General features: G+C 42.6%; 1 protein-coding gene across 1 annotated transcript in view; it reads right to left on the bottom strand.

The window, feature by feature from the left end:
• The window catches only part of LOC139406640 (phospholipid-transporting ATPase IF-like), a 57,819-nt gene that overhangs the window by 1,705 nt on the left and 29,537 nt on the right, over window positions 1-26,577 (bottom strand). Inside the window, exons 12-29 of the mRNA XM_071149477.1 lie at window positions 22,097-22,294; window positions 21,835-21,993; window positions 21,420-21,598; window positions 21,050-21,118; window positions 20,870-20,943; window positions 20,566-20,669; window positions 19,979-20,160; window positions 13,041-13,244; window positions 11,669-11,822; window positions 11,061-11,163; window positions 9,267-9,412; window positions 9,100-9,159; window positions 8,622-8,749; window positions 8,341-8,479; window positions 7,445-7,510; window positions 7,164-7,267; window positions 6,711-6,876; window positions 3,014-3,150 (exon numbers count right to left, since the gene is read on the bottom strand). Of these exons, the coding sequence (XP_071005578.1) occupies window positions 3,014-3,150; window positions 6,711-6,876; window positions 7,164-7,267; window positions 7,445-7,510; window positions 8,341-8,479; window positions 8,622-8,749; window positions 9,100-9,159; window positions 9,267-9,412; window positions 11,061-11,163; window positions 11,669-11,822; window positions 13,041-13,244; window positions 19,979-20,160; window positions 20,566-20,669; window positions 20,870-20,943; window positions 21,050-21,118; window positions 21,420-21,598; window positions 21,835-21,993; window positions 22,097-22,294 (2,372 nt within the window). The remainder of the gene's footprint in view (window positions 1-3,013; window positions 3,151-6,710; window positions 6,877-7,163; window positions 7,268-7,444; window positions 7,511-8,340; window positions 8,480-8,621; window positions 8,750-9,099; window positions 9,160-9,266; window positions 9,413-11,060; window positions 11,164-11,668; window positions 11,823-13,040; window positions 13,245-19,978; window positions 20,161-20,565; window positions 20,670-20,869; window positions 20,944-21,049; window positions 21,119-21,419; window positions 21,599-21,834; window positions 21,994-22,096; window positions 22,295-26,577) is intronic.

The following is a 26,577-nucleotide window of genomic DNA, read 5'->3' on the forward strand; positions in this document are numbered from 1 at the left end:
AAATACTTTCTTTGAATGATATGAAGCTCAGGCCTTGGCAATACAATTATATATGTGAACAATTTTACACTACCTACTGCTAATAGGAAAATATCATATAAATCAATATATCGAAGACATCTTAAATATGTGCATATTTATAGTAAAATACATATCTAGTATCAAAGAGCCCTTGAAAAGAGGGCTCTCAACTCTCCTTCAGGAAAGGCAAAAGGCCCCTCCCTATTTCACAGTTTATACAGGCTAACATTGCCACCAGGGGGCATAGTAGGGACTTGCCACATCTCAACCATATTCAGACTCCTGTAGAATATAATATAAATCATCTTGTTCATCACTATACCCATTCTATCATCTTTGTATCACAAGTATCAATACCCTATATGGATTATAAGACAAAGACAACCGTTTTAAGATCTTGTATGCACATGGTGCTGAATGACTTCAAAAATAGGTATTTCTTGATAAATGTGTATGTTGGCGTTAATTGTCTACTCTAGTGGTACTCCCACTTGATATCAAGCTATTAGTCGGTTGTCTATGGCGATCTATCAGAACAGAAAACCAGGCAAGCAGCAGAATATTAGATTGAATAGTGACGTCAAGGTGATATAACAGCTGCATATGAATAACGTAGATGGGGGAAGTTGAATATTATCTAGATTTTAGACAGAGCAGCAACGACGAGAGAGGTTCAGACAAAGTGCAGCAAAGCAGGAGTAACGTTATAGAAAAGATCAGGACACACGTGAACACACAACGTCTGGTTACTCAGCATACATAATACCAAAAGGCAGCCCCATGCAACAAGACAGTTCTCTTCTCAAAAGCACCTAAGGCTGCAAATACTTCACTTTATCAAATAAATAGCAAAAAGACTCCTATTCTCATTGAGACTACGGTTTTCCAGTACATCTCTGTCAGGGAGAGTGGTCCCCGTGTTTCAGCTGAGGCACACTGACACCAAACACTGCAGCATGTCAAAACACAAGCATCATTCAGTAACAGTACAGGGTACGGTAAAGTAGGGCTGATATACTGCCATGCTGCCAGTCAGCGAGAGTGGCCGATGGTGGGGTCTCTCCCCCTGTGCACTGGCAGTATCCTAGCATTAAGGCCAGAACAAGTCTCAGTCTAACTTTGACTATTTTCTTTCTGAGTGCTTATCTCACCTCAGTGTTGAGAGAGTGAGGGTGTGAAGTAGATATGTGGGCAGACAAGGAAGGGGCTGAGAAAGCATTACACTGGCATCATGCGGTCATTGTCCATAGATACACACATACAGTATAACAAACTTTGGCAAGTCAGAGACCAAGAGTAGTCGTGGACAAAAGTTGAGAATGACAAATATTAATTTTCAAAGTCTGCTGCCTCAGTTTGTATGATGGCAATTTGCAAATACTCCAGAATGTTATGAAGAGTGATCAAATGAATTGCAAAGTCCCTCTTTGCCATGCAAATTAACGGAATCCCCAGCCCTACCACAAAAGGACCAGCTGACATCATGTCAGTGATTCTCTCGTTAACACAGGTGTGAGCGACCGGGAGGCCCATGGGGCGACGCACACTTGGCCCAGGGTCGTCCGGGTTAGGGAGGGTTTGGCCGGCAGGGATATCCTTGTCTCATCGCGCACTAGCGACTCCTGTGGCGGGCCGGGCGCAGTGCACGCTGACCAGGTCGCCAGGTGTATGGAAACACATTGGTGCGGCTGGCTTCCAGGTTGGATGTGCATTGTGTCAAGAAGGGCAGCAAAGAAGCCACTTCTCTCCAGGAAAAACATCATATTCTGCAAAAGGTACAGGGATTGGACTGCTGAGGACTGGGGTAAAGTCATTTTCTCTGATGGATCCCCTTTCCGATTGTTTGGGGCATCTGGAAAAAAGCTTGCTTCTCAGCCAAGGGAGTGGGCTCACTCACAATTTTGCCTAAGAACACAGCCATGAATAAAGAATGTTACCAACACCTCCGCAGAGAGCAACTTCTCCCAAACATCCAGGATCAGTTTGGTGACGAACAATGCCTCATCCAGCATGATGGAGCACAATATTTTGTGTCCATGGCCAGGAAACTCCCCAGACCTTAATCCGATTGAGAACTTGTGGTTAATCCTCAAGAGGCGGGTGGACAAACAAAACCCCACAAATTCTGTCAAACTCCAAGCATTGATTATGCAAGAATGGGCTGCCATCAGTCAGGATGTGGCCCAGAAGTTAATTGACAGCATGCCAGGGCGGATTGCAGAGGTCTTGAAAAAGAAGGATCAACACTGCAAATATTGACTCTTTGCATCAACTTCATGTAATTGTCAATAAAAGCCTTTGACACTTATGAAATGCTTGTAATTATACTTCAGTATTCCATAGTAACATCTGACAAAAATAACTAAAGACACTGAAGCAGCAAACTTTGTGGAAATTAATATGTGTCATTCTCAACTTTTGGCCACGACTGTACAAGTAAAAAACAGAACGAGAATGCTACATCTTTAACAATGATCAAATAAATATAGCGTTACCTCAGTTAGCATTCTCTTGAATAGATTTTGCAGCATAAACACATTGTCATAGATCAATAGAGACTTAGACTCAACCTGGGCTTTGCCTACACAAAACTTCAGACATGTGACAGAAAGCCCCCGAGTGAAAGAAGACTTGCATACGAGTACAGACTTGGAAGGAGAGATTACATAGACACATGGCTACATTGGTGAACATGTTGTCCCACTGAATATAGAAGACAAATAGACTAGAAGGACTCCATGAAGTCGATCATAGCATACAAAATAAATATGTCTCTATTAAAGAACATTTAAGATCCAGGATCCAGATACTAGTCTCCCTCCCTACAAACCTTTCTCTGTCATTGGGGTGCCTGTCCTACCAGTAAGACCTTAGTCTAGTCTACCTCTCTCTACTAGGCCTTCACTACTCCTGGGGAGCAGTGGGCTCGTCCTGCTCCAGCTTGTAGGAGATGCGCCTGCAGCAACAGAGGCTACAGAGGGTGGGGTCACACCTGTTGGCGTAGGCAGGGTCGCAGCAGCCCATCACTTGCGCCACCATCCGGCCCAGCCGGGCGCACCCGTTCTCCCCCTCTGAGTAGCAACACATGGAGTCCACGCAGTCGATGCCCTGGTAGTTAGTCTCAATAAACTGCAGAGAGCGAGAGCGAGAGCGAGAGAGAAATGGTGAGGAAGGGGAGACAGAGGGGTGGCAGAGCACAACAGAATATTAGAATCAGAACACACAGGTCACGCCAATATCCACAAAACAGCCCAATGACTGTCCAGGGAGCCGGGAGGGGATTTTGGGCATTTGGAGCGCGTCAAAACAATAAGAGGTGGGTGATGCACAAGGTGTCAGACACAAATGTACATGGCCAAGCTGGAGAGGTGAAAATCACATTTTAAAAACTCAAATCTATAAACAATGCAGTATTTTCCAAGGCAAGGCTGTCCTTGTCCCTGGCCTGGGCAAGCCTTGGAGGCACTAATCAAATCACACAGGAGTTACAGGCAGTTGCCATGCCAGTCTGACGTGTGCTTAAAATCCTATTCTCACATTAATCTCAGTCAGCTCAGCTCAGCTCCACATAACAATGATAAATAACGGTGATTCACTCACAATCAAAGACAATCTACGGCTACAAATGAATGGCGAAGGCAGAGAATTTTGTGAATATAAAATGCATAGCATTAAGTGGATTCCTAGACGACTCTGATCTCTTACAGCCAATTCTTGATTTTCCCGAGTAAGCACTTGAGCAGTGAGTGCTTGAGCACTGCTAAAGAAGCAGTCCTGAACACATCAAGACTATCAACACTGGTTTGTGGTTACAACGCTCAATTCCCTCCTCTCCCTACCACTCTGAAACTACTGCATATTTGCAACAGCAGCAGAAACAGTGGTTTAGAAGAGTGAGAACAAAATAGGTATTAGGCTACACTGCCATGGATGTATCATTCTACTGTATCCTACATTAAACACTGTCCTCAATGCTACTGTATGTATGTGCAAAGGCAAACCAGTTTTCAGGAGATATGTATATTCTTCTCAACAGTGGTTACAGTGGCCCAGAACAGGGCAGCACGGTGTCCCTTTTAATGTGAACGGAGAGCTAACATTAATAATATGTATGTCAATATCTCCTGGCTCAAAGTAGAGGAGAGATTGACTTCATCACTACTTATATGTGTGAGAGGTATGTTGAATGCAGCAAGCTGTCTGTTTAAACTACTTGCACACAGCTCAGACAAAATGGGGGGGGGGGGGCAGTATTACATAGAGCCATGACTACATGGAAATCTATTCCACATCAAGTAACTTATGCAAGCAGTAAAATGTCAGATTAAAAAAACAGAGCAATGGGCCTCCCGAGTGGTGCAGCGGTCTAAGATACTGCATTACCACAGACCCGGGTTCGATCCCGGGCTGTATCACAATCGACCGTGAACGGGAGTCCCATAGGGCGGAACACAATTGGCCCAGCGTCGTCCGGGTTACTTTACTTGTCTCATCACGCTCTAGCGACTCTGTGACAGGCCGGGCACCTGCAGGCTGACCTCTGTCATATGTTGAACGGTGTTTCCGCCGACACATTGGTGCGGCTGGCTTCAGGGTTAAGTGGGCGGGTGTTAAGAAGTGCGGTTTGGCGGGTCATGTTTCGGCGGACGCAGGACTCAACCTTTGCCTCCCGAGTCTGTTAGGGAGTTGCAGCGATGAGACAAGATCGAAATTGGAAAGAAAAAGGGGGTAAAATACAAAAAAAAAAAATCTAACAGAGCAATATGGGGATGGGTGGACAGGGGAGGATCCACACACACACACACACAAAGGCCTGGCCTGGCTGGGCCAGGGAAGCAGTAGGGTTACTATCTTGGCAGCAGCTAATGGGGATCCATAATAAATACAAATACTACCTAGGGGACCATAGGGCTGGGCCTTGGGCGGGGGGAGGAGAAGCAGCTAGCAGTTGCCAATTGTCCTCCCCTCGGCTCCTGCCTTCAGCAGAGTCATATTCTGAGCTGACTGAACTCTTATCCTCTTCCATCTGGAAGCACAAAACAACCCATTAAGTCTCATGCACGGAAGAAAACAGAAGAGAACAAGACAAATTAGCACAAAAACCACTCCCACATCCATAGGAGGTAGAGGATAGCCGCACCAATCAATTAGTGTCCAAAACAATTAGTGTACACTAACATTTTAACTAGGAGACTGGGCACAAAGACGTTCCAAAGAATCAATGAGCCAGTTTAGTAATTTCAGTGTACTCTCAATTATGTAAATGTATCCATTTTAACTGGATGATTGAGGAATTCATTTAGAATTTGGCTTAGCAATTATTCTGTCAACATGTCAATCCAATTAGGAAATTGATCACTTGCGAGTGGTTGTCATTTTCTCTCCTCATTGTGCATATCTTAAGAAAATAATGCTATTGTTTAAAAGCATGCTGTCCAGAATATGATCCGGAGATACAGTGAACAAACTACTATGAAAATAGCATTCACCAGATAGCAGCTTTTGCTCACTATAATTTTGGGCCTCAGAATTACTGTATTAGCAGCATACATTAAACCGTCTCAAGCTGTGCTCCACATGCCGTCATGGCTGGAACTTTATATCAGGGCTGCTACAGTGAGAGGCTGCTCTGCCCAGTGCAGAGTGCACTAGGCTAAACTAAAGTAGCATGCAGTTGATAGACGATTTCCTAGAGTCAACATGCAGGGGTGCATAACAAAATGCCGTAGCCTTATCTTTCCCTTTCATTTTTTTACCCCTATCCCTTTTTCCTAGAAAGCTGGTTAGTTAATTTGTCGTCTGCATGGGTAGGCCGCCATTGTAAATAAGAATTTGTTCTTACCTGACTTGCCTAGATAAATAAAGGTTAAATAAAAAAACACATTCTTATATTAAAAATGTTGCAGGGCCTCTCCTACTCTACCTAATTTTGCCCAGCTGATTCTTGGCTCTGGAAAGAGGCTGCAGTGCGATGAAGTCATCACCTATGACGGCTCGATTGGAGTACATCTACAGAGCAGAGGGAAGGAGGCAAGGGCGCAACACAGAGAAGGTCAGTTAGGAGGGAAGACGACATACACAGTAGACACAGAGGTTGATCATAACACACTCGTACAGACACACATCAGCCGGAGAAAGGAAGAAAATCATCTATCACAGAGACAGGAAATGAGACTCAACCCTGGGAAAGAGAGCTTTTATCTTCTAAGACCCACTGAGCAGCACTTTAACTTTCTCCATCACAGATGCTAAAATTGCTGACTCGCCAACTATTTGATGCAAGAAAAGGCTTAATACGTGTAAGTAAACAAACAAAGAGGCTTAATACGTGTAAGAAAACAAACAAAAAGAGGGCGTGTTAATATCAACCTTCTAAGCAAAGAGGAAGTTGTGACCACAAAAATGGAACCGTTCAAGAGGCTGTTTTCAAAAAAACTGTTTGTTCAGCAATATGCTCCTACCATATGGCCATATCCACTGTCTAGCTCTCCCACCTATCAGACACGCTACAGTAGATTAAGATCTGGAACAGAGATGCATGCCTTTGTCAGTTGCACAGTGAATTGTTGTTCTTGTGTTGTCTGAGGTGAGAAGCCATGCTTTGGTGTCATGCGTTTCCTGTCAGTGCAAAGTTTATTACCGCAACCCACCCCTTCCCCCCTCCTCTCCCCTGTCCCTGTGTGTCCTACCTGAGACTTCTGGGTGCTGGTTGGCTGGAGGTGCCTATAGATCACCTTCTTGATGATGTCGGGGAAAAGGCAGGCGATGAGGATGATGATGATGGCGAACCAGGCAGAGCCGCTGGAGAGCAGCTGGACAAAGACAAAGTACATGTCCTGGGTGTGGAGGAAAGGCCTGAAGGGGGGGGGCAAAGGTCAGAGAATCACACTGTTAGCCCGCCGACATCTGTTCAGGCTTAACTAACCCTGTGAGTAGAACACCCTTTGAGTAGAGCCTGGAATAGAACTTCAAGGTTTTCGACTGTATGGGATAGACAGTCACTGAGGTGAAATTCTAAGTAGACTGTATGCCACATGCAGTACAATTACACTTGTTGATCTTATCACATACTATATAATGAAATGTCATGTGTATTAGAGATACACAGGTTGTGTGGGAAAGAGATGGCAAGCTCAGCTCACCAGATGATTCCCCCATAAAACAGGGAGAAGATGAAGTAGAAAGCAATGGAGCCCCAGGTAACAAAGTGATTCATCCACGTCCAGAAGTGGGTCTCCAAGGCCAGCTGTCGACAGAGTGAAAGAAAACAACATAGTTTGTTCAGAAAAGTATGTGAAAGGTTATAGGAGAGTAGACCAGTGAGGTGACTGACAACAATATCAAAAAGTGACAGGTTTCATGTGGGATTGCTTTAAGAATTATTTATGAATTGAAGAATTGCAAAAACTCAGACATTATTTACCTTCAATGTAACAGTGATAACCATTACTGTGAATACCAAAGTGCCAAAGGTCCAGTTTCCAAACATCTACAAGAAAAATAAAACATTTAAGAATTTTCAAAGAGACAATACAATGGCTTAACATCCATCATAGGAATACTGCTTTAATAGTGATGTAGATCGAGTCACGTGTTAGTAGTCACATATTTCCAGAAGACTAGGCCTAAGCCTTCTAAGCTAAATTGCTGACAAACTTGTGACACTGGAAGTTACTGCCTCGTCATCACTCAACCCTTGAGAAACATGGCACATCAAAATCATAACCAAGCAGGGTGTTCATACAGAATGGACCAATGACAGCAACAGATGTTAGGGGGGTAACTATGACAGGGCTATGCATTAACTGTGATTCAGTCAACTCTTACCAGTTGTCTGTTATCTCTCAAAATCTGATGACATGCAGAGCATGAAGAGGGAGGAGGTGAAGAAGAGAAATAAACAAAAGAAAGCGAATAAGAGCAACATGGTGAGTGCTTTTTCAACAACACCAATCTAGTAGAACGACTGACACAGACAAACAGAATAGACACAGGAGAGAGAGAGGGGGCTGCAGCCCAAATAGAAAAATCAAAAACAGCACAGCCTCCTAGAACAGTCTGGAATTTACTGCCATCACACTGCCTAACTTAAACTGAAAAGGAAATATTTCATATTACTGTGCACCTTGGTAAAAGACCCAATCAATATTCCCAGAGATCCGCACCGAACATTCAAAGTCAGGTTCAAAGTCAAGTTCCCCTTGGAGCCAAGCCAGGTGGGGGGGGGGGTGTGGATCTCCTTTACCCTTTCCTCCCCCGGCAGAACCACTACCAGAGGTAGAACAGAGAGTACAGTACATGCAGCCCAGCCCACCTCACCTGTCCATTCCCCATGCGAGATGTGTCCTCCCCCATCAGGATGTAGGAACCAAAGAAGAAGACAAAGGCGTGGCAGAAGCCCAGCAGTGTCCAGTACAAAAAGGTCTTGAAGGAGAGGAGGGAGTTCTTGCTGATGTCTCTGTTGGTGTGAAAGGATACAAAGCAACATGGTTCTGTCCGTAGCAAATGCTTGTTGTGTTTTTATGTAAATGCAGCCAAAGGAGGTACAGCCCCATTCTGTATGGGGAAAAAAATATGTCAAATAGAACACCATGTCCTACCTGTAGAGCACTGGCTTACTCTGCAGCATGTGTGGATGGACCTGTTGCTCAAACAGGCTGTACACCAGTATGGGCAGGGAGGTGAAACAGATGTTGTAGAGTGTCAGGTAAACACTGTCATACAGAGTCTGGGGAAACAGGGAGGCAACAACGAGGTAGGACAAGATTGGCACTTCACCCTGGGCCATGTACAACACAGCACACATTCACACCTGCCAATAGCGTCCACCCCCCCCCCCCCCCCATCAACAAGGGCCTACACTTGGCTAACTCCTTCTGTATGTTGATGATTCAGAGATGGACAGTTCGAGCTGATGATCCCTCAGGGGGAGATATAGCTCCACGTGGTACATTCAGAACAACAGGCATGTATATCACACAGAACAAGGTACACGAAAACAACACTCACAAAGCAACAGTAATAAGGGACCACAAAAAATGAACAAATAGAACTAATGAGACATTGAAAGACACTTACTTGTTGTGAAAACAGACAGAAGAACTGGTATAAAAACTGGGGCGTAATAAAGCACACATTCTAAAAGAAGACAAAAAGGGATTTAGACCCGAGACAAGCACATCTAGCTCCTGTATTGACTATCATTGTGTAAGACACCGCAAAGCATCCTTAAACATAGAACTCACCTTGTAGAAAAAGTACTGTACAAGGGTTGCAACTCTAATGTAGTAGAAGTGGCCATGGACGAGCAGTAACTTGGAAAGGAATCTAAACCTTGCTATTGCATAGTCACTGTTTCGTACTGCTTGTCTTCCCTCCTTGCCCATGATACCTGAAATGTTTTTAAAGTCTGTTATTAGCCATTTTGTTCTGAAACTACAAGCAAAATGCACTATTGAGTAATGGGTTATTGTAATTTGATTAGGGTGGAGGACTTGAAAATAAAGGAGAGCCGCACATTCTTAAGAGCTCAGATGCAAAAATGTAATGTCCAACGTTTCGACAGGCAAACTGTCTTCATCAGGGTATAATCAAACACTGCAGAATGACTTGTTTATATAGTGTCAAAAGACACACAGGTGTCTGTAATCATGGCCAAGTATGGCCTAATATTATTGGTTAATTCTCAAATATTAAAATGACATAAAGAACATACAAAAAAAACAAATGGATAGCATACGATTTAGACTACATAAGCCTACAAACAATTACAATGGCAAAGTCACAATAATCACAAGAATGGCTTCAGATCAAAGTCTACGTTGAGACCGAAGGGAGCAAGGGTCTTTAAATGAAAGATCCAGGCAGCCTCTTGTTTTAACAATAAATTATCGAGGTCACCCCCTCTCCTAGGGAGGGTGACTTGTTCGATGCCAATGTAACGCAGAGACGAAATCGAGTGTTTGCTTCCAAAAAGTGGGCCGCAACTGGATAAGTAAAGTTTTTACACCTAATGGTGCTACGATGCTCTGAGATACATACTTTTAATTCACACTTTGTTTTACCCACATCATTTTTACCACAAGGACAAGTTATAAGATAAATAACTGCCTTTAGTGGAGCACGTAATAACACCTTTTATTGGGATTTGTTTCCCTATTTCGGGGGTGTTTGAAGGATCTACATTTGTAAGTGCCATTGCATTGAGCACAGCCATTACACTTGTAATTTCCATCCAGTAGGGGCGCAAATAGATGTTGTTCAGGGATATCTTGGGGTGGTAAATCAGAGTGTACCAATTGGTCTCTAAGATTTCTGCCCCGCGAGAACACGACCAAGGGAATGTCCGAAAACACATTACCGAGACTATCATCGGATAGTTTGTGAACGATTCCCTTAATTTGTTCAGAGCACTTTGAATAGCAGGTGGTTAGACCGCAAGAATGCTTCTTTTTGCGAGACTGACCTTGAAAAAGGTCATGTCTCGTTTTGTTTTGAATTTTCTCAATGGCAATATTAATCTGATTATTTTTGTACCCCCTCTTCTTGAATTTTCTTTGAGTCTCTATTTCTGTCGAAATCTGATTGTATTTTACAAATTCTTTTGATTCGACAGAATTGGCTGTAGGGCAAACAATTTTTGAATGATCTGTGATTATTGTGGCTTAACCATTGTAATTGTTTGTAGGCTTATGTAGTCTAAATTGAATCTATGATCGTATGCTATCCATTTGTTTTTTTGTGTGTTCTTTGTATGTCATTTCAATATTTGAGAATTAACCAATGATATTAGGGCATACTTGGCCATGATTACCGACACCTGTGTGTCTTTTGACACTATATAAACAAGTCACCCTGCAGTGTTTGTGATTATACCCTGATGCAGACAGTTTGCCTGTTGAAACGTTGGACATTCAATTTTTGCATCTGAGCTCTTAAGAATGTGCAGCTCTCCTTTATTTTCAAGTTTTCCACTCTGCTAGCCAGCACCTCGCCTAAATAGGTGTGCGTTTCTTTTTCCTCTAGGGTGGAGGACTTACCTATTCCAACATGGGCCTCTTGAATCATGCTGACATCATTGGCTCCATCCCCAATGGCTAAAGTGATGGGTTTCTCTGGAGACGTTTTCAGCAATCTCACCACCTGCCAAGCACAGAATTCTCATTAAGCAGCCCAAATGAGACCAGGAGCATGTCCATGGCAATTAGCCTTTACTGTAACACCAGCTACTGCAGATAAGACCACAGCACTGGCCAGATAGTCTACTCTCCACAGCCATGACCACGAATTTAAAAGTCTGAGAAACCAAAAGACAAAACTGAAATAGCTAGCCATCTAAGGAAGTTTTCCTGAACAATTTCAGTAAGTGTCACGTAAGTGCACTGTTGTAAGTGAGTTGTAAAGGAGTCTACAGACCTTATGCAAACTACGGAAACACAGCGCACTTGAATGTCATTTTGCATATTACTACAAAATGATTTATACTAATGTATTATTATTGCTAATTTATTTAGGCAATTATCTTTACATTAACAATACATTTGTTTTAAATACTTGAGGGCATGAGAGATATGAGATTGGCGCTGTTGACTGATTAATTCATAAAGGGAAGCCCTAAAAGGCTGGTAGTGACAGGGAGGGGACTTGCCTTGGCCTTCTGCAGGGGCGCCATGCGGCAGCACAGCACGGCAGAGCAGTTCTTGCACACCTCCATGAAGAGCTTCTCGTGCCCCCGCAGTGCCAGAGACAGGCTGGCCCCGTCCACCACCAGGCCATGCTGGATCACATGGTCCTCTCTGATCCTACACACACAGGCAGACAGGGAAAGGGACACATAAAAGAGCCGGTATAACTATACAGCACTAATGTGGAGGTCCTCGACACACACACACACACCTTTGTTTTACTATCCTTGTGGGGACAAAATAAAATTGATTGATTCTCATTCAAAATCCTATTTTCCCTGACCCTAAAAAAGCTTTTTTTCCGGGGATCAGCGAAATGTCCCCACTTGTCTGAATTTTCCTTGTTTTATTATCCTTCTGGTCACCCTAGGGATAGTAAAACCACACACACATACACACACACACACTACAGTGCATCTCACACTAGAATGATTATGCATCATCTCTCAACATAAATCCACTTATTTTAAATGGAGTATAATAAAAACCTTAATTGTCTTGATTTCTCATAACCATTTAGAAACTTTGTCACACGACGCAGGTGGTATATAGGATGTGTCGTGACTACAAAAAAATGTAATTACATATATTTTTTTAAAGGTTCCGTACTCTTCCCTGGTTTCCAGACTGAGTCATCTGCAATGGATTGTGCCTAATGACACTATCCCCCCAGGGGACCATAAACAAGACTCCTTCACCATTAATAAGCCAAGGACCATTGGAAAAGGGACTGCATCCGTGGGCAAGAAGACATCTCTATATATCAGTGGTGATAAACAACAGAAGGTTCACAAAGCTGCTCTGGCAACATCCTGACATGTTTAGGCTACACATAGCCCAGAATTCTCAACTCCACGATTCCGATGGAGTGGAGTGCCGAGGCTATGACGTTTATAAATAAACTATGGATTGCAGCACCCAAAGAAAATAATGCAACTAAACAGGACAAACGAAGGTACAAGTTACGCATGAAATAATTACATTCTTTAAAGTATCGACTGATACCGACTCGATGTAGACTACACTCCTCGCCACTCAACTCCATCGGGGATCGTGGAGGTTAGAATTCTTGGCTAGGCTACACAGTGATTCTCTTAATTGGAGCACTGTCCTTAACACTCATAACTGATTAAGATAAATTTGAAGTTAAACTCTGCCTCCTATAGTTCTTTATTGCACCCAGACCTGTATATTACCCTGAATACATTAACATGCTGATGAGGGCTTGTAGACTAGTTAACCCAGAGAAACACAACATGGACAACAGACATGGTGAGTGTCTGACGTGAATGGCATGGGGAGACATGGTGGTAGATGTTAGTGACAGTGTCCTACCTCCTGGCCAGTTGTCTGAGCTGCTCGGCACACTCGTTGTCAGACTTCTGCTGCACCAGCTCCAAGATGTTCATGGTGCGGTGAAAGTGGCCGCAGGACAGGCTGACACTGACCGCCGTCTCGTGCTTGTCCCCGGTCAGCACCCACACTTTGATCCCAGCCAGACGAAGCGACTCGATGGTCTCCTGGACTTTCTCCTGCAGCCTGGGGACACAGACACACAGCACGTTAGCCTCCATGCCATATGAAGAACTAAAAAGGTAGCCCCAGAGGTGGGTTCATTTCCAGTAAACAGAATCGCCCCGGTAAGACTAGGGGGAGGCTCTGTACGAGTGCACTGCACAATGATTGCAGAAAAAGGAATAATGTTAGCTATGTGTGTGTCTTTCTTTCAGCTTCAAATGTTTTATCCCGCTACCACATAATGCAAACAAATGATAGGTTAAAGGTGAAATCAATCTTATTAGCTTTAAAAGGTCCAATCCACAGTCGAAACAATAACAAAGCAGGCTCCCCGCATCTGTTTTGCTAAAAATCTGAGGGACGAGGCTGGAGAAATGTAACCACTCAAATGCCTCGTCAGTCCTAGCATCCATAGCTCTGTCCAATATATACAAATTATAGTTAAGCATGTTGAGGCTATACAGTTAGTTTACATTTACAAATGTTGACAAACATTGCAGAAAAACAAGCTTATATTTTGGGTTCGACAGTTGAACTAAGTTCATGAGGCATTTATGAGTTGAGCGATTAACCCCCCCAAAAAAATTTGTGAGCCCAATGTGCCGTTTCTCTAGAGCGAAATGAAACTATTCACAAGAGAAATCAAGTCAAGTACTATGTGGGCTGATGGGGTGAAGGGAGTTGTAGTTTTCATTAAGCAAATATTCAACTTAGTTCAGTGCAGAAACATGGTAATTAATGACAATGACCATCATCCATTGTGCCTGCTCTTTCCACCTCAGAGATGGATACACTTACACCTCCTATGTTAGGTTAGATACACATAGTGCATGAGAGAAGAATGTACACAGTAATGAGGGATAGAGACAGTTTGTGAAAGTATGACTTATCTACTTTGAAGAACTAGTAAATGGATTTCATCAGACAGCTCTGCAGCATACCAAGGCACTCTTCATATAATTGATTAAAATGCCTTTGTTTCTATTGAACATGCCATACTAATAAAGTTTTTTTTTTTTTTTTTTTTTTTGTACTCCCTGACGAAGGCCATGCAGCCGAAACGCGTTGGTTTTTAAAAACTTTGTTTCTATTGAACATGCCATACTAATAAAGACATTTTAATTAATTATATGAAGAGTACCTTGGTCCTCCTTTCTTTTTGATGACCAATTTACCCCTTTTACCAAAGAGCACCTTCTATCTACCAAGATGTACTATTGTGTACCTTAGTAGCGCTTCCCTTCCTCCTCTTTCTAATATTTTATTATTTCATTGCAATTTCCTATTTTTCTATTGATATCTACCCAATGTGGACCTGAGACAATGGAATATTTTCAATGTTTTGGCAATTGAATGTTTCCTATTTTGGGCTTTGGAATAATTTTGTGATTATTTCATAATGCATTTAATGTAAACTTAAAAAAAAATCAAAAACCGAAATCTGTGATTCTTTTTTTATTTTTTATAATCAAACCGAAACTGAACCGACCTCAAAAAGCACTAGTCGCTCAGCACTACAATGGGTATACCGTAGAACACAACCTGCGCTTAGAGGCTTCTATTGAGCCAGGTGTCTATTTCCTTCATCCACACAGCTTTTGCTACCAAACTTAATTGTGACCAGTATAAACATTGACCAGTATAAACATTATAATAAAAAAATCCATTGCTCTTCTTTTGCACCGTCTAGATGAAGTTCACTCCTAACCAATTAATTTAGACCAGACGTTTATATGAAACAAGAGGTTATTTGCTGAAATGTATGCCGATGCTCAGCTGTTAAAAAAGGGACAGACGACTATTTGATACTTGCCATTTTTATTTAAGTTTGACATTATTTCAGTAATTTATAAGTTCAAAAATTGATGTACAGTAGCATCTGCAGATTGACCCTTTAATGCTGCTGCAGCTAATTGGCACACATCCATATTCCATAGGAGTGTGTTGAGATCCCCCTCCTGAAGTAAACATGTAGGGTGTGGCTCATCATGACTCAAACCAATCACTTAATTCAGTTTCATTTACCATTTCATTTGCTATGGATGTTGATATGATATCAGAATCAACAGAGGTAACGAGGGCATCAATGAGATGTCATAGTCAGACCAGGCCATTAGTCAATCAACTAACTAACAAGACTTCATTTTACAGTCACCCTAAGCTTGTTGTACACTAGAAACACTCATTTGAATACAGAGATAGAAATGTTAAAGTTAAGTGGTAAAAGCCAGATTGATTAAGAGCTTAAAGAGTGGGTGCTTAAGATTAATCATATAGAGGCTTGTTCCTTTGAAGACTTTTGGGGGTGAACAGAGCAGCATCCTCTAAGTACCATTACTACTTGAGGAGGGAGGGAGAGAGAATATGATGGTGTGGGCTGTCTGCATCTCACTGCAGAGCAAGCGCACACACACAAATGCCAACAGAAAGTCTCTCCTGGACTGCCACTCACTGACCAATGATCAAATCCAGACTGCCTCTGCTTTAGTATCTCCACGGCCACTCTGTTCAGTATGTGTGAATGACATGGAGCTACACCAGACAAGTCTGACTCATTCTATATAATATATGTAGTAATCAGCGTAGATGTGGATCGTCATTTTAAGATGCATGCAAATCTAACCCAGAGGCAGCTAATGGCAAGTGAGCCCTTATTACATAATTGTTCTAATGGAGCATGGATACGTCCCATTACATTTCATTGCGACGGCCCCACTCAACACAATCGCAAAAAACGAGCTACAATGTTGGATCCTGAGCCTTTGTAAAGGCTTGCCTTGAAGCCCCTCTAACATAATTTTAAAGAGCCTATATCCCTAAATGTTGACACCCTCTCCCTTCCAGCAGCATGCTTGCAATGCCTTTGTGCTCAGCAGCAGCACACTAGGCAGGGCTGCATGTAGAATGTTTTAATTGGCTAAGTGCATTAGACCCAGCAGGGCTGAGCCCTCGACCCCCTACACAGGGAGGCTGCTGCACGGTGCTAGTGAGTCACAATGTGCTGTCAAGGTTTTAAAAAATCTGTTGACAAGGAACAGAGGAGGAAGCGATCTGCCACTAGTGCCATCTTAACAATGGCTGAGCCTCAAGACCATTTTCACATTGACGATAGCAAAGGGACATTTTAGAGAGATCAATTCTTGAGAGACAATACTGCTGTGTAAAGCTGCTAAATTAGCACGTCCAGAGGTCGCGCATCACACTCACCTGACAGTTGCCCCCCTCCGAGCAGAGCAGTGCAAACAGAAAGAGCCAGACCAATGTTTTTTTGGGGTCCGATACAGATTCTTGGGGGGACAAAATGTACCGAAACCGATATACAGTGAGCTCCAAAAGTATTGAGACAGTGAATTTAGTTTTAGCCTCTGTAATCCAGCACTTTGGATTTGGAATTCTACAATGACTATGGAGGTTAAAGTGCAGGATGTCAGCTTTAATTGTAAGGTATTGTCATCCATATCAGGTGAACAGTTTAGAAATTACAGCATTTTTTGTACATAGTGTGTGTGTGTGTGTGTGTCCCCGTCAAGGGATCAAAAGTATTGGGACAAATTCACTTGTGTATTAAAGTAGTAAAAAGTTAAGTATTTGGTCCCATATTCATTGCACGCAAGACTACATCAAGCTTGTACACATTAGTTGGATGTATTTGCTGTTTGTGTCACTGATCCGATACCTTTGGATCTCACTGTATCTAATAGTCCAAGAAATATGCTTCAAATGTTGATTTCTTACATTGTGAAATGAATGATATCATGAGAAGTGTTCATTCAGATAAGCATGAGATTGCTTTTTTTCCTCCATACTATTTATTGAATATCGGTGGAATTATTGGCTGATACAGATTTGGCAGTAAATAGCCATTATCAGCAGATAATGTTGGTGAACCGATATATCGTTCAGGCTCCAAACAGAATTGTCTCATTGAGCTCAACACTCCTACAGTATAAATGGAAACATTACCAGAGCAATGTTTTTGAAACAGCTAAAATTGCAGTAACAGCCTGTTAAATACTAAAATTGTAACAGTCGCTGCCGCCTGCTGGTTGCACTGAGCCACATAAAACTATGGAAGCCCATTCCCACCAGCATTTTTTTGGGTGTCGATAGGCCTACCACAGAGGTAGGCAATCCTGGTCCTGGAGTGCTGCAGGTACATTACATGACCAAAAGTATGTGGACACCTGCTCCTCGAACATCTCATTCCAAAATCATGGTCATTAACATGGAGTTGGTCCCAACTTTAAAACACATTTCATGAAGCTGCTGAGTGTTGCAACCGAGGACATACGATTTTTATGCGCTATGCACTTCAGCGGTTTCGTTCTGTGAGATTGTGTGGCCTACCACTTTGCGGCTGAGCAGTTGTTGTTCCTAGACATTTCAACTTCACAATAACAGCACTTAGTTGACCCGGTCAGCTCTAGCAAGGCAGAAATTTGACGAACTGACTTGTTGGAAAGGTCTCATCCTATTACGGTGCCATATTGAAAGTCACTGAGATCTTCAGTAAGGCCATTCTACTGCCAATGTTTGTCTATGGCTGTGTGCTCGAAGTGTCAGCAACAGGTGTGTCTTCACACAATACCTCATAATGACAAAGCAAAAACTGTTTTTTTAATGTTTGCAAATCTATTAAATATAAAAACAGAAATATCTTATTTTTATAAATATTCAGACCCTTTGCTATGATACTCGAAATTGAGCTCCTGTGCATCCCGTTTCCATTGATCATCCTTGAGATGTTTCTACAAATTGATTGGAGTCTACCTGTGGTAAATTCAATTGATTGGACATTATTTGGAAAGGCACACCTGTCTATATAAAGGTCCCACAGTTGACAGTGTATATCAGAGCAAAAACCAAGCCAGGTCGAAGTAATTGTCCGTATAGCTCCTAGACAGGATTGTGTTGAGGCACAGATCTGGGGAAGGGTACCAGAAACATTTCTGCAGCATTGAAGGTCCCCAAGAACACAGTGGCCCCCATCATTCTTGAATGGAAGAAGTTTGGAACCACCAAGACTCTTTCTAGAGCTGGCCACCCAGCCAAACTGAGTAATTGGGGGAGAAGAGCCTTGGTCAGGGAGGTGACTAAGAACCCGATGATCACCCTGACAGAGCTCCAGAGATTCTCTGTGGAGATGGTAAAACCTTCCAGAAGGACAACCATCTCTGCAGCACTCCATCAAATCAGGCCTCTAGGGTAGAGTTGCCAGACGAAAGTCACTCCTCAGTAAAAGGCACATGACAGCCCGCTTGAAGTTTTCCAAAAGGCACCTAAAGACTCTCAGATCATTAGAAACAAGATTCTGATGAAACCAAGATTGAACTTTGGCCTGAATGCCAAGTGTCACATCTGGAGGTAACCTGGCACCATCATGTTGTAGGGATGTTTTTCAGCAGCAGGGACTGGGAGAATAGTCAGGATCGAGGAAAACATCAACGGAGCAAAGTGCAGAGAGATCCTTGATGAAAACCTACTCCAGAGTGCCCAGGACCACAGACTGCGGCGAAGGTTCACCTTCCAACAGGACAACGACCCTAAACACACAGCCAAGACAATGCAGGAGTGGCTTTGGGACAAGTTTCTGAATGTCCTTGAGGGGCCCAGCTACTCAAGGACATTCATCAAGGAATGTATTGATGTCTTCAGTATTATTCTACAATATAGTAAAAAGAAAAGAAAAACACTTGAATGAGTAGGTGTTCAAACTTTTGACTGATACTGTACGTACATACATACATACATACAGTATATTTGTAATTCATGGATTCTATTTTAACTGCTCATAAAAGTGGGGTAAATGTGTACATTTTCCTGTTTCAAAAATAGATTGTTCAAAACAAGCTGTTTAGTTACTTACTACTCTGCCCCTCAGTGACTACCAGCAGAAGCAGCTCCTCCTCCGTGGGCGCACAGGCCATGTGAACAATGCTTAAATTGTTTTTCCAGCTATTCGCTATGGGATGGAACGGCCCCAATGAATTCGGAGGATTTCATAGCATAAATAATAACGGCAAAGTAAATGGACCAATCCTGGGGCACTCAAATGTGTGTCCATTCCGTCAGAACTTCTGGATGTGCTCTAGTCTCCATCACAATGAGTCTTGCGTGACGGCTTACTTGCCAGACAGCTTACTTCCACACGTGAGACTAGATCTGCTCCATCAGGTACAGATGGGGCTAAACCAAAAAGCGAATTGCAATTTACTTGTAAATAAATAATCATAACAGTCACGGGAGCCTGGGACCTGATAAACCGGAGGGATACACTAGCTAGAACCTTATCGTGGATCTGGTAGGACAAAAGGTTCTACTGTAGGTGACAAGGCGACGTTGTCTGGACTAAAACAGCATAAAATCAGGTGTATCGTAAAGCATGATCAAATTCATTTGCGAGCTACAGTAATGTTGATAAACATTGAGAAATGGTTTGGTCAAAAAAAAACATTTGGAGGGGGGGTCAAATTAACCAGACTTTTGAAAAGCAGCTAGCTGTTAGCTTGCCAGCTAGTTAACGCCCATGCCAATTTCAAGTCTTTCTAAACTAATATCTGACTAGCTCGGAAACATGAAGTTACTTCAGACAAAAAGTTGAAATTGGTCTTTCAGGTTGGTTAAATCAAAAACATGAAGTACAGTGTATACAGTGCCTTCAGAAAGTATTCAGAGACCTTTCTGATATCATTGCTTGGTGCTCATAATGAGCTAACCCTTGACCAGACAGACACCAAACAGTGTTGTTGACATACTTGTCTTCCACCCCGGTCGCTCCCAACAGCTCCAGGTCCTTTTCTATGAAGCTGAAGACCTCGGCCAGCCTCTCCTCTCTCTGCTGCAGGGCCGCGCGGGCCTCGTGAAGCCGCCGGTCCACCTCCTCATACTCCTCCACATTGAAGTGTCTGCAGGCCACCACCAACGTCCGCAAGCCCTTCTGAAGAAGGGGAAGAAAGAGAAACGAGTAGCTGACAGGGACTGGCTTTATATCAAATGAACACTCACCAGCCAATCACAAATCAAAAACAAATCTCTGTAGATCCTGATGTCTGGATAAATTATCTGTTAAGTTGCAGGATTTATTGATTTTCTGGGGGGAAAGGACCACAAGTAATATTTACACTGCTGTAAATAAAATAAATAAAAAAAACATGTTTTATTTTAAGAGTCCAAAATCAGCCACGAAAGCCCTCGCATGGAAAAAAAGACAGGAGGCGACCCAGCTGCACTGGTGCTCTTCAGCACAGACAATAAAAGATGGCATTCAGCGTAGCAGAAATCTGCTGTACATAAGGGCTGGAAATAGTGCCTTGTCTAATATGATGTGATGTGGTATACTCACCAAGGCAAATTCATCTACATGTACTCTTGTTTTGTCAATTTCTCCACTTTTAGTAAAGGGAAGAACGGCGGACTCAGCTCCCTTTGTAAATAGTAATTTCCCCCCTACAGCAATAGATAAAATATATTGCATTGTCATAGTGAGTGTGGGCCAGATATGAAATACAGGGTAGCAGTAACAGTTAGGGAAATTAACTGAACAATTTAGCAGGACCAAATCAAAGGTGGGTTACATAATGTAATGAAATCCTAATACAATGTTAATGAATGAGCCATTTGTTTAATATGGAGAGAAATCAGTGTACCTGAGGGTGTCTGTAATATGACACTCATTCTCCTTCGGGTTGCATCAAACTCTAGTACATGGAGTAGTTTATACCTGTGGGACAAAGGAATAATAGGTTTTACATCACCTTCTATTTACAGTACAGGTGCATCATGGACATTAAATGTCCGTCTTTTTAACCATAGAAAATTATACTTACTTTTCCGACTTTCCAAATGTTTTTATTTCCATAACTTCTCCATGGCTACCAATAAAGGTTACCCCCATCCTGCAATTCAATTGTTCCATGTGACATTGCTGACCATAAATACTGTAACATGCAGACTGTCGCCCATACATAACCCATGACCATAACTGTAATACGCAGACTGTGGTCTGGAATGTGGTGAACCTCAAACTATTTGTCTCAATAAATGTTCATTTGTCTGAGTGCTTGTATGTCCATAAAGACCTGTGTGACCAGCAATTGAATATATATATATATATATATATATATATATGAATTTGATTTACCAACAACAGTACAAATGGGTTGAACAGCGAAACATGACAGCTATCCTCCTGGGTACCTTTTAGTGGCTTCCACCAGTGCTTTCTCATCTGGCGAGGAGGCATAGTACTCCATCTGGGAGGAGAAGCCATTAGCGTGGGGGAAGGGGTTCCCCGGGCCGTCGCCTGGCTGCTCGTAGCTGATCTGCACTGTGTGGCACAGCGATACTGCCTTCAGGAACAGCAACTCCTCCCGACTCTGAGAGGTGGCAGACAGACGGAGAGCGAGAGAGAGACAGATATGAGAAAAATAAATAGAGTCATCAAACCAGTGCGAGGGTCCAAATCCATGAGGACAGTCAATTAATAATTGTTTAACACATGATTGGAAATGCAGACCTAAGCATGTATATTTAATGAATGCACAGACAACACATGGATAAATAACGTATTGCAAGTCAATTGGGCGATATGAAAGGTTTTAATGGTGTTTACCAGAGGAGGCACAGATCCGTCAGGCGAGTCATCCATCATCCCCTCGTGTATAAGCTTTCCATTGATTTCCTGGTATTTGATACCATTGATTGAACATTCACGGAACAGCATCTCATTCTCCGTCAGGGTGCCGGTTTTATCCGTAAACACGTATTCCACCTAGAACACACACACACACAGTGGCTGATCATAACACACAAACTCTGCGATGACGTTGAGCATGGGGCGCCATAAACAGTAGTGAAGTGCTTTATGTCCAGACCTGTCCCAACTCCTCGTTGAGGTCAGACGTGTTGACCTGAGCCATCTGGTCGCTCTCCTCATGATAGAGGTCCAAGTCCCAGCCAATGAAAAACGAGCCCAGGAATTTCTGCATCTCCACAGTGACGTAGAGTGAGATGGGGATGATAAAGTTGTACAGGACCAGAAACGCCAGGAAATCAGAGATGAACTTCAGGATCTGTCAACAAGGAAGTGGGTGGAAAATAATACAACGGGGAAATAATAGTATAGTGTATTGAAGTTAAGACTGATGTAAAATCATTTCTATTCTATTTTGTATTTATAAACAGATAAAAGACAATTCATAAAATAAAATAAATCCCCAAATACAAAGAAATGGAAAACAAAAGTACTCAAAGCCCAAAATGAGGCAGGAATAAAAACAATTCAAAGAGAGGACATAGAAGGCACAGTATGTGGGTATGTATGGGTGTATATGTGGGGGCAGTGCGGGAGTGTTTGAAGATGGGGTGCCTGTGTGTTTTTTGTGATTAGGAAAGTTTGATGAGAAAAGTGAGTGAGTAAGGAAAATTATTGCAAATACCAGAGCCCATGTGTGTCTGCAAGCAGGAGTTGTAACAGGGAGAGTTTTTGCGCAAATATGGGATATACATTTTTTTTTAAACAGAGCAGCGCAAACAGGCCCTAACCAGAATCGAAAGAGTGGGAGCCCCGGTGCACAACTGAGCAAGAAGGCCAGCATTCCAGAGTCGCCTCTTCACTATTGACGTTGAGACTGGTGTTTTTGCGGGTACTATTTCATGAAGCTGCCAGATGAGGACTTGTGAGGCGTCTGCTTCTCAAACTAGACACAAATGTACTTGTCCTCTTGCTCAGTTGTGCACCAGGGCATCCCACTCCTCATCCTATTCTGGTTAGAGCCAGTTTGCGCTGTTCTTTGAAGTGAGAAGTACACAGCATTGTTCAGTTTCTTGGCAATTTCTCACATGGAATTGCCTTAATTTCTCAGAACAAGAATAGACTGACGAGTTTCAGAAGAAAGTTCTTTGTTTCTAACCATTTTGAGCCTATAATCAAACCCACAAATGCTGATGATCCAGATATTCAACTAGTCTAAAGAAGGCTAGTTTTATTGTTTCTTTAAATCAGAACAGTTTACAGCTGTGCTAACATAATTGCAAAAGGGTTTTCTAATGATCAATTAGCCTTTTAAATGTATACACTTGGATTAGCTAACACAACGTGCCATTGGAACACAGGAGTGATGGTTGCTGATAATGGGACTCTGTACGCCTATGTAGATATTCCATTAAAAAAATACATCTGTCGTTTCCAGCTACAATAGTAATTTACAAAATTAACAAAGTCTACACTGTATGTCTGATCAATTTGATGTTATTTTAATGGCCAAGAAATGTGCTTTTCTTTCAAAAACAAGGACATTTCTAAGTGACCACAATCTTTGGAATGGTAGTGCAGACACACACACTTAGGTTGGAGTCATTAAAACTAGTTTTTCAACGACTCCACAAATTTCTTGTTAACAAACTATAGTTTCGGCAAGTCGGTTAGGACATCTACTTTGTGCATGACACAAGTCATTTTTCCAACAATTGCTTACAGACAGATAATTTCACTTATAATTCACTGTATCACAATTCCAGTGGGTCAGAAGTTTACATACACTAAGTTGACTGTGCCTTTAAACAGCTTGGAAAATTCCAGAAAATTATGGCATGGCTTTAGAAGCTTGATAGGCTAATTGACATCATTTGAGTCAATTGGAGGTGTACCTGTGGATGTATTTCAAGGCCTACCTTCAAACTCAGTGCCTCTTTGCTTGACATCATGAGGAAATCAAGAAAGTAAAAAATTTTACACCTCCACAAGTCTGGTTCATCCTTGAGAGCAATTTCCAAACACCTGAAGGTACCACGTTCATCTGTACAAACAATAGTACGCAAGTATAAACACCATGCGACCACGCAGCCGTCATACCGCTCAGGAAGGAGACGCATGTTGTCTCCTAGAGATGAAAGTACTTTGGTGCAAAAAGTGCAAATCAATCCCAGAACAACAGCAAAGGACCTTGTGAAGATGCTAGAGGAAACAGGTACAAAAGTATCTATATCCACAGTAAAAAACTAGTCCTATACAGACATAACCTGAAAGGCCGCTCAGTAAGGAAGAAGGCACTGCTCCAAAACCGCCATAAAAAGACAGACTACGGTTTGCAACTGCACATGGGGACCATGATCGTTCTGAGAAATGTCCTCTGGTCTGATGAAACAAAAATAGAACTGTTTGGCCATAATGACCATCTTTATGTTTGGAGGAAAAGGGGGAGGCTTGCAAGCCGAAGAACACCATCCCAACCGTGAAGCACGGGGGTGGCAGCATCATGTTGTGGGGGTGCTTTGCTGCAGGAGGGACTGGTGCACTTCACAAAATAGATGGCATCATGAGGAAAAGAAAATTGTGTGGATATATTGAAGCAACATCTCAAGACAGTCAGGAAGTTAAAGCTTAGTCGCAAATGGGTCTTCCAAATGGACAATGAATCCAAGCTGACTTCCAAAGTTGTGGCAAAATGGCTTAAGGACAACAAAGTCAAGGTATTGGAGTGGCCATCACAAAGCCCTGACCTCATTCCTATTGAAAATTTGTGGGCAGAACTGAAAAAGCATGTGCGAGCAAGGAGGCCTACGAACCTGACTCAGTTACACCAGCTCTGTCAGGAGGAATGGGCCAAAATTCACCCAACTTATTGTGGGAAGCTTGTGGAAGGCTACCCGAAACGTTTGACCCAATTTAAACAATGTAAAGGCAATGCTACCAAATACTAATTGAGTGTATTGTAAACTTCTGACCCAACGGGAATGTGAAGAAAGAAATAAAAGCTGAAAGAAATCATTCTCTCTACTACTATTCTGACATTTCCTATTCTGATCCTAACTGACCTAGAACAGGGAATTTCTGCTAGGATTAAATGTCAGGAAATGTGAAAACTGAGTTAAAATGTATTTGGCTACGGTGTATGTAAACTTCCGACTTCAACTGTACATATACACACACACACACACACACACACACAGGGGAGAACAAGTATTTGATAACCTGAAAAATCGGCAGTGTTTCCTACTTACAAAGCATGTAGAGGTCTGTCATTTTTATCATAGGTACACTTCAACTGTGGGAGACGGAATCTAAAACAAAAATCCAGAAAATCACGTATGATTTTTAAGTAATTAATTTGCATTTTATTGCATGACATAAGTATTTGATCACCTACCAACCAGTAAGAATTCCGGCTCTCACAGACCTGTTAGTTTTTCTTTAAGAAGCCCTCCTGTTCCCCACTCATTACCTGTATTAACTGCACCTGTTTGAACTCGTTACCTGTATAAAAGACACCTCTCCACACACTCAATCATACAGACTCCAACCTCTCTCTCCACACTGGCTAAGACCAGGGAGCTGTGTAAGGACATCAGGGATAAAATTGTAGACCTGCACAAGGCTGGGATGGGCTACAGGACAATAGGCAAGCAGCTTGGAGAGAAGGCAACAACTGTTGGCGCAATTATTAGAAAATGGAAAAAGTTCAAAATGATGGTCAATCACCCTCGGTCTGGGGCTCCATGCAAGATCTCACCTCGTGGGGCATCAATGATCATGAGGAAGGTGAGGGATCAGCCCAGAACTACACGGCAGGACCTGGGTAATGACCTGAAGAGAGCTGGGACCACAGTCTCAAAGAAAACCATTAGTAACACACTACGTCATGGATTAAAATCCTGCAGCGCACGCAAGGTCCCCCTGCTCAAGCCAGCGCATGTCCAGGCCCGTCTGAAGTTTGCCAATGACCATCTGGATGATCCAGAGGAGGAATGGGAGAAGGTCATGTGGTCTGATGAGACAAAAATAGAGCTTTTTGGTCTAAACTCCACTCGCCGTGTTTGGAGGAAGAAGAAGGATGAGTACAACCCCAAGAACACCATCCCAACCGTGAAGCATTGAGGTGGAAACATCATTCTTTGGGGATGCTTTTCTGCAAAGGGGACAGGACGACTGCACCGTATTGAGGGGAGGATGGATGGGGCCATGTATCGCGAGATCTTGGCCAACAACCTCCTTCCCTCAGTAAGAGCATTGAAGATGGGTCGTGGCTGGGTCTTCCAGCATGACAACAACCCGAAACACATAGCCAGGGCAACTAAGGAGTGGCTCCGTAAGAAGCATCTCAAGGTCCTGGAGTGGCCTAGCCAGTCTCCAGACCTGAACCCAATAGAAAATCTTTGGAGGGAGCTGAAAGTCCGTATTGCCCAGCGACAGCCCCGAAACCTGAAGGATCTGGAGAAGGTCTGTATGGAGGAAATCCCTGTTGCGGTGTGTGCAAACCTGGTCAAGAACTACAGGAAACGTATGATCTCTATAATTGCAAACAAAGGTTTCTGTACCAAATATTAAGTTCTGCTTTTCTGATGTATCAAATACTTA

The sequence above is a fragment of the Oncorhynchus clarkii genome, chromosome 4 (assembly GCF_045791955.1).
Source record: "Oncorhynchus clarkii lewisi isolate Uvic-CL-2024 chromosome 4, UVic_Ocla_1.0, whole genome shotgun sequence".
Taxonomy (NCBI): domain Eukaryota; kingdom Metazoa; phylum Chordata; class Actinopteri; order Salmoniformes; family Salmonidae; genus Oncorhynchus; species Oncorhynchus clarkii.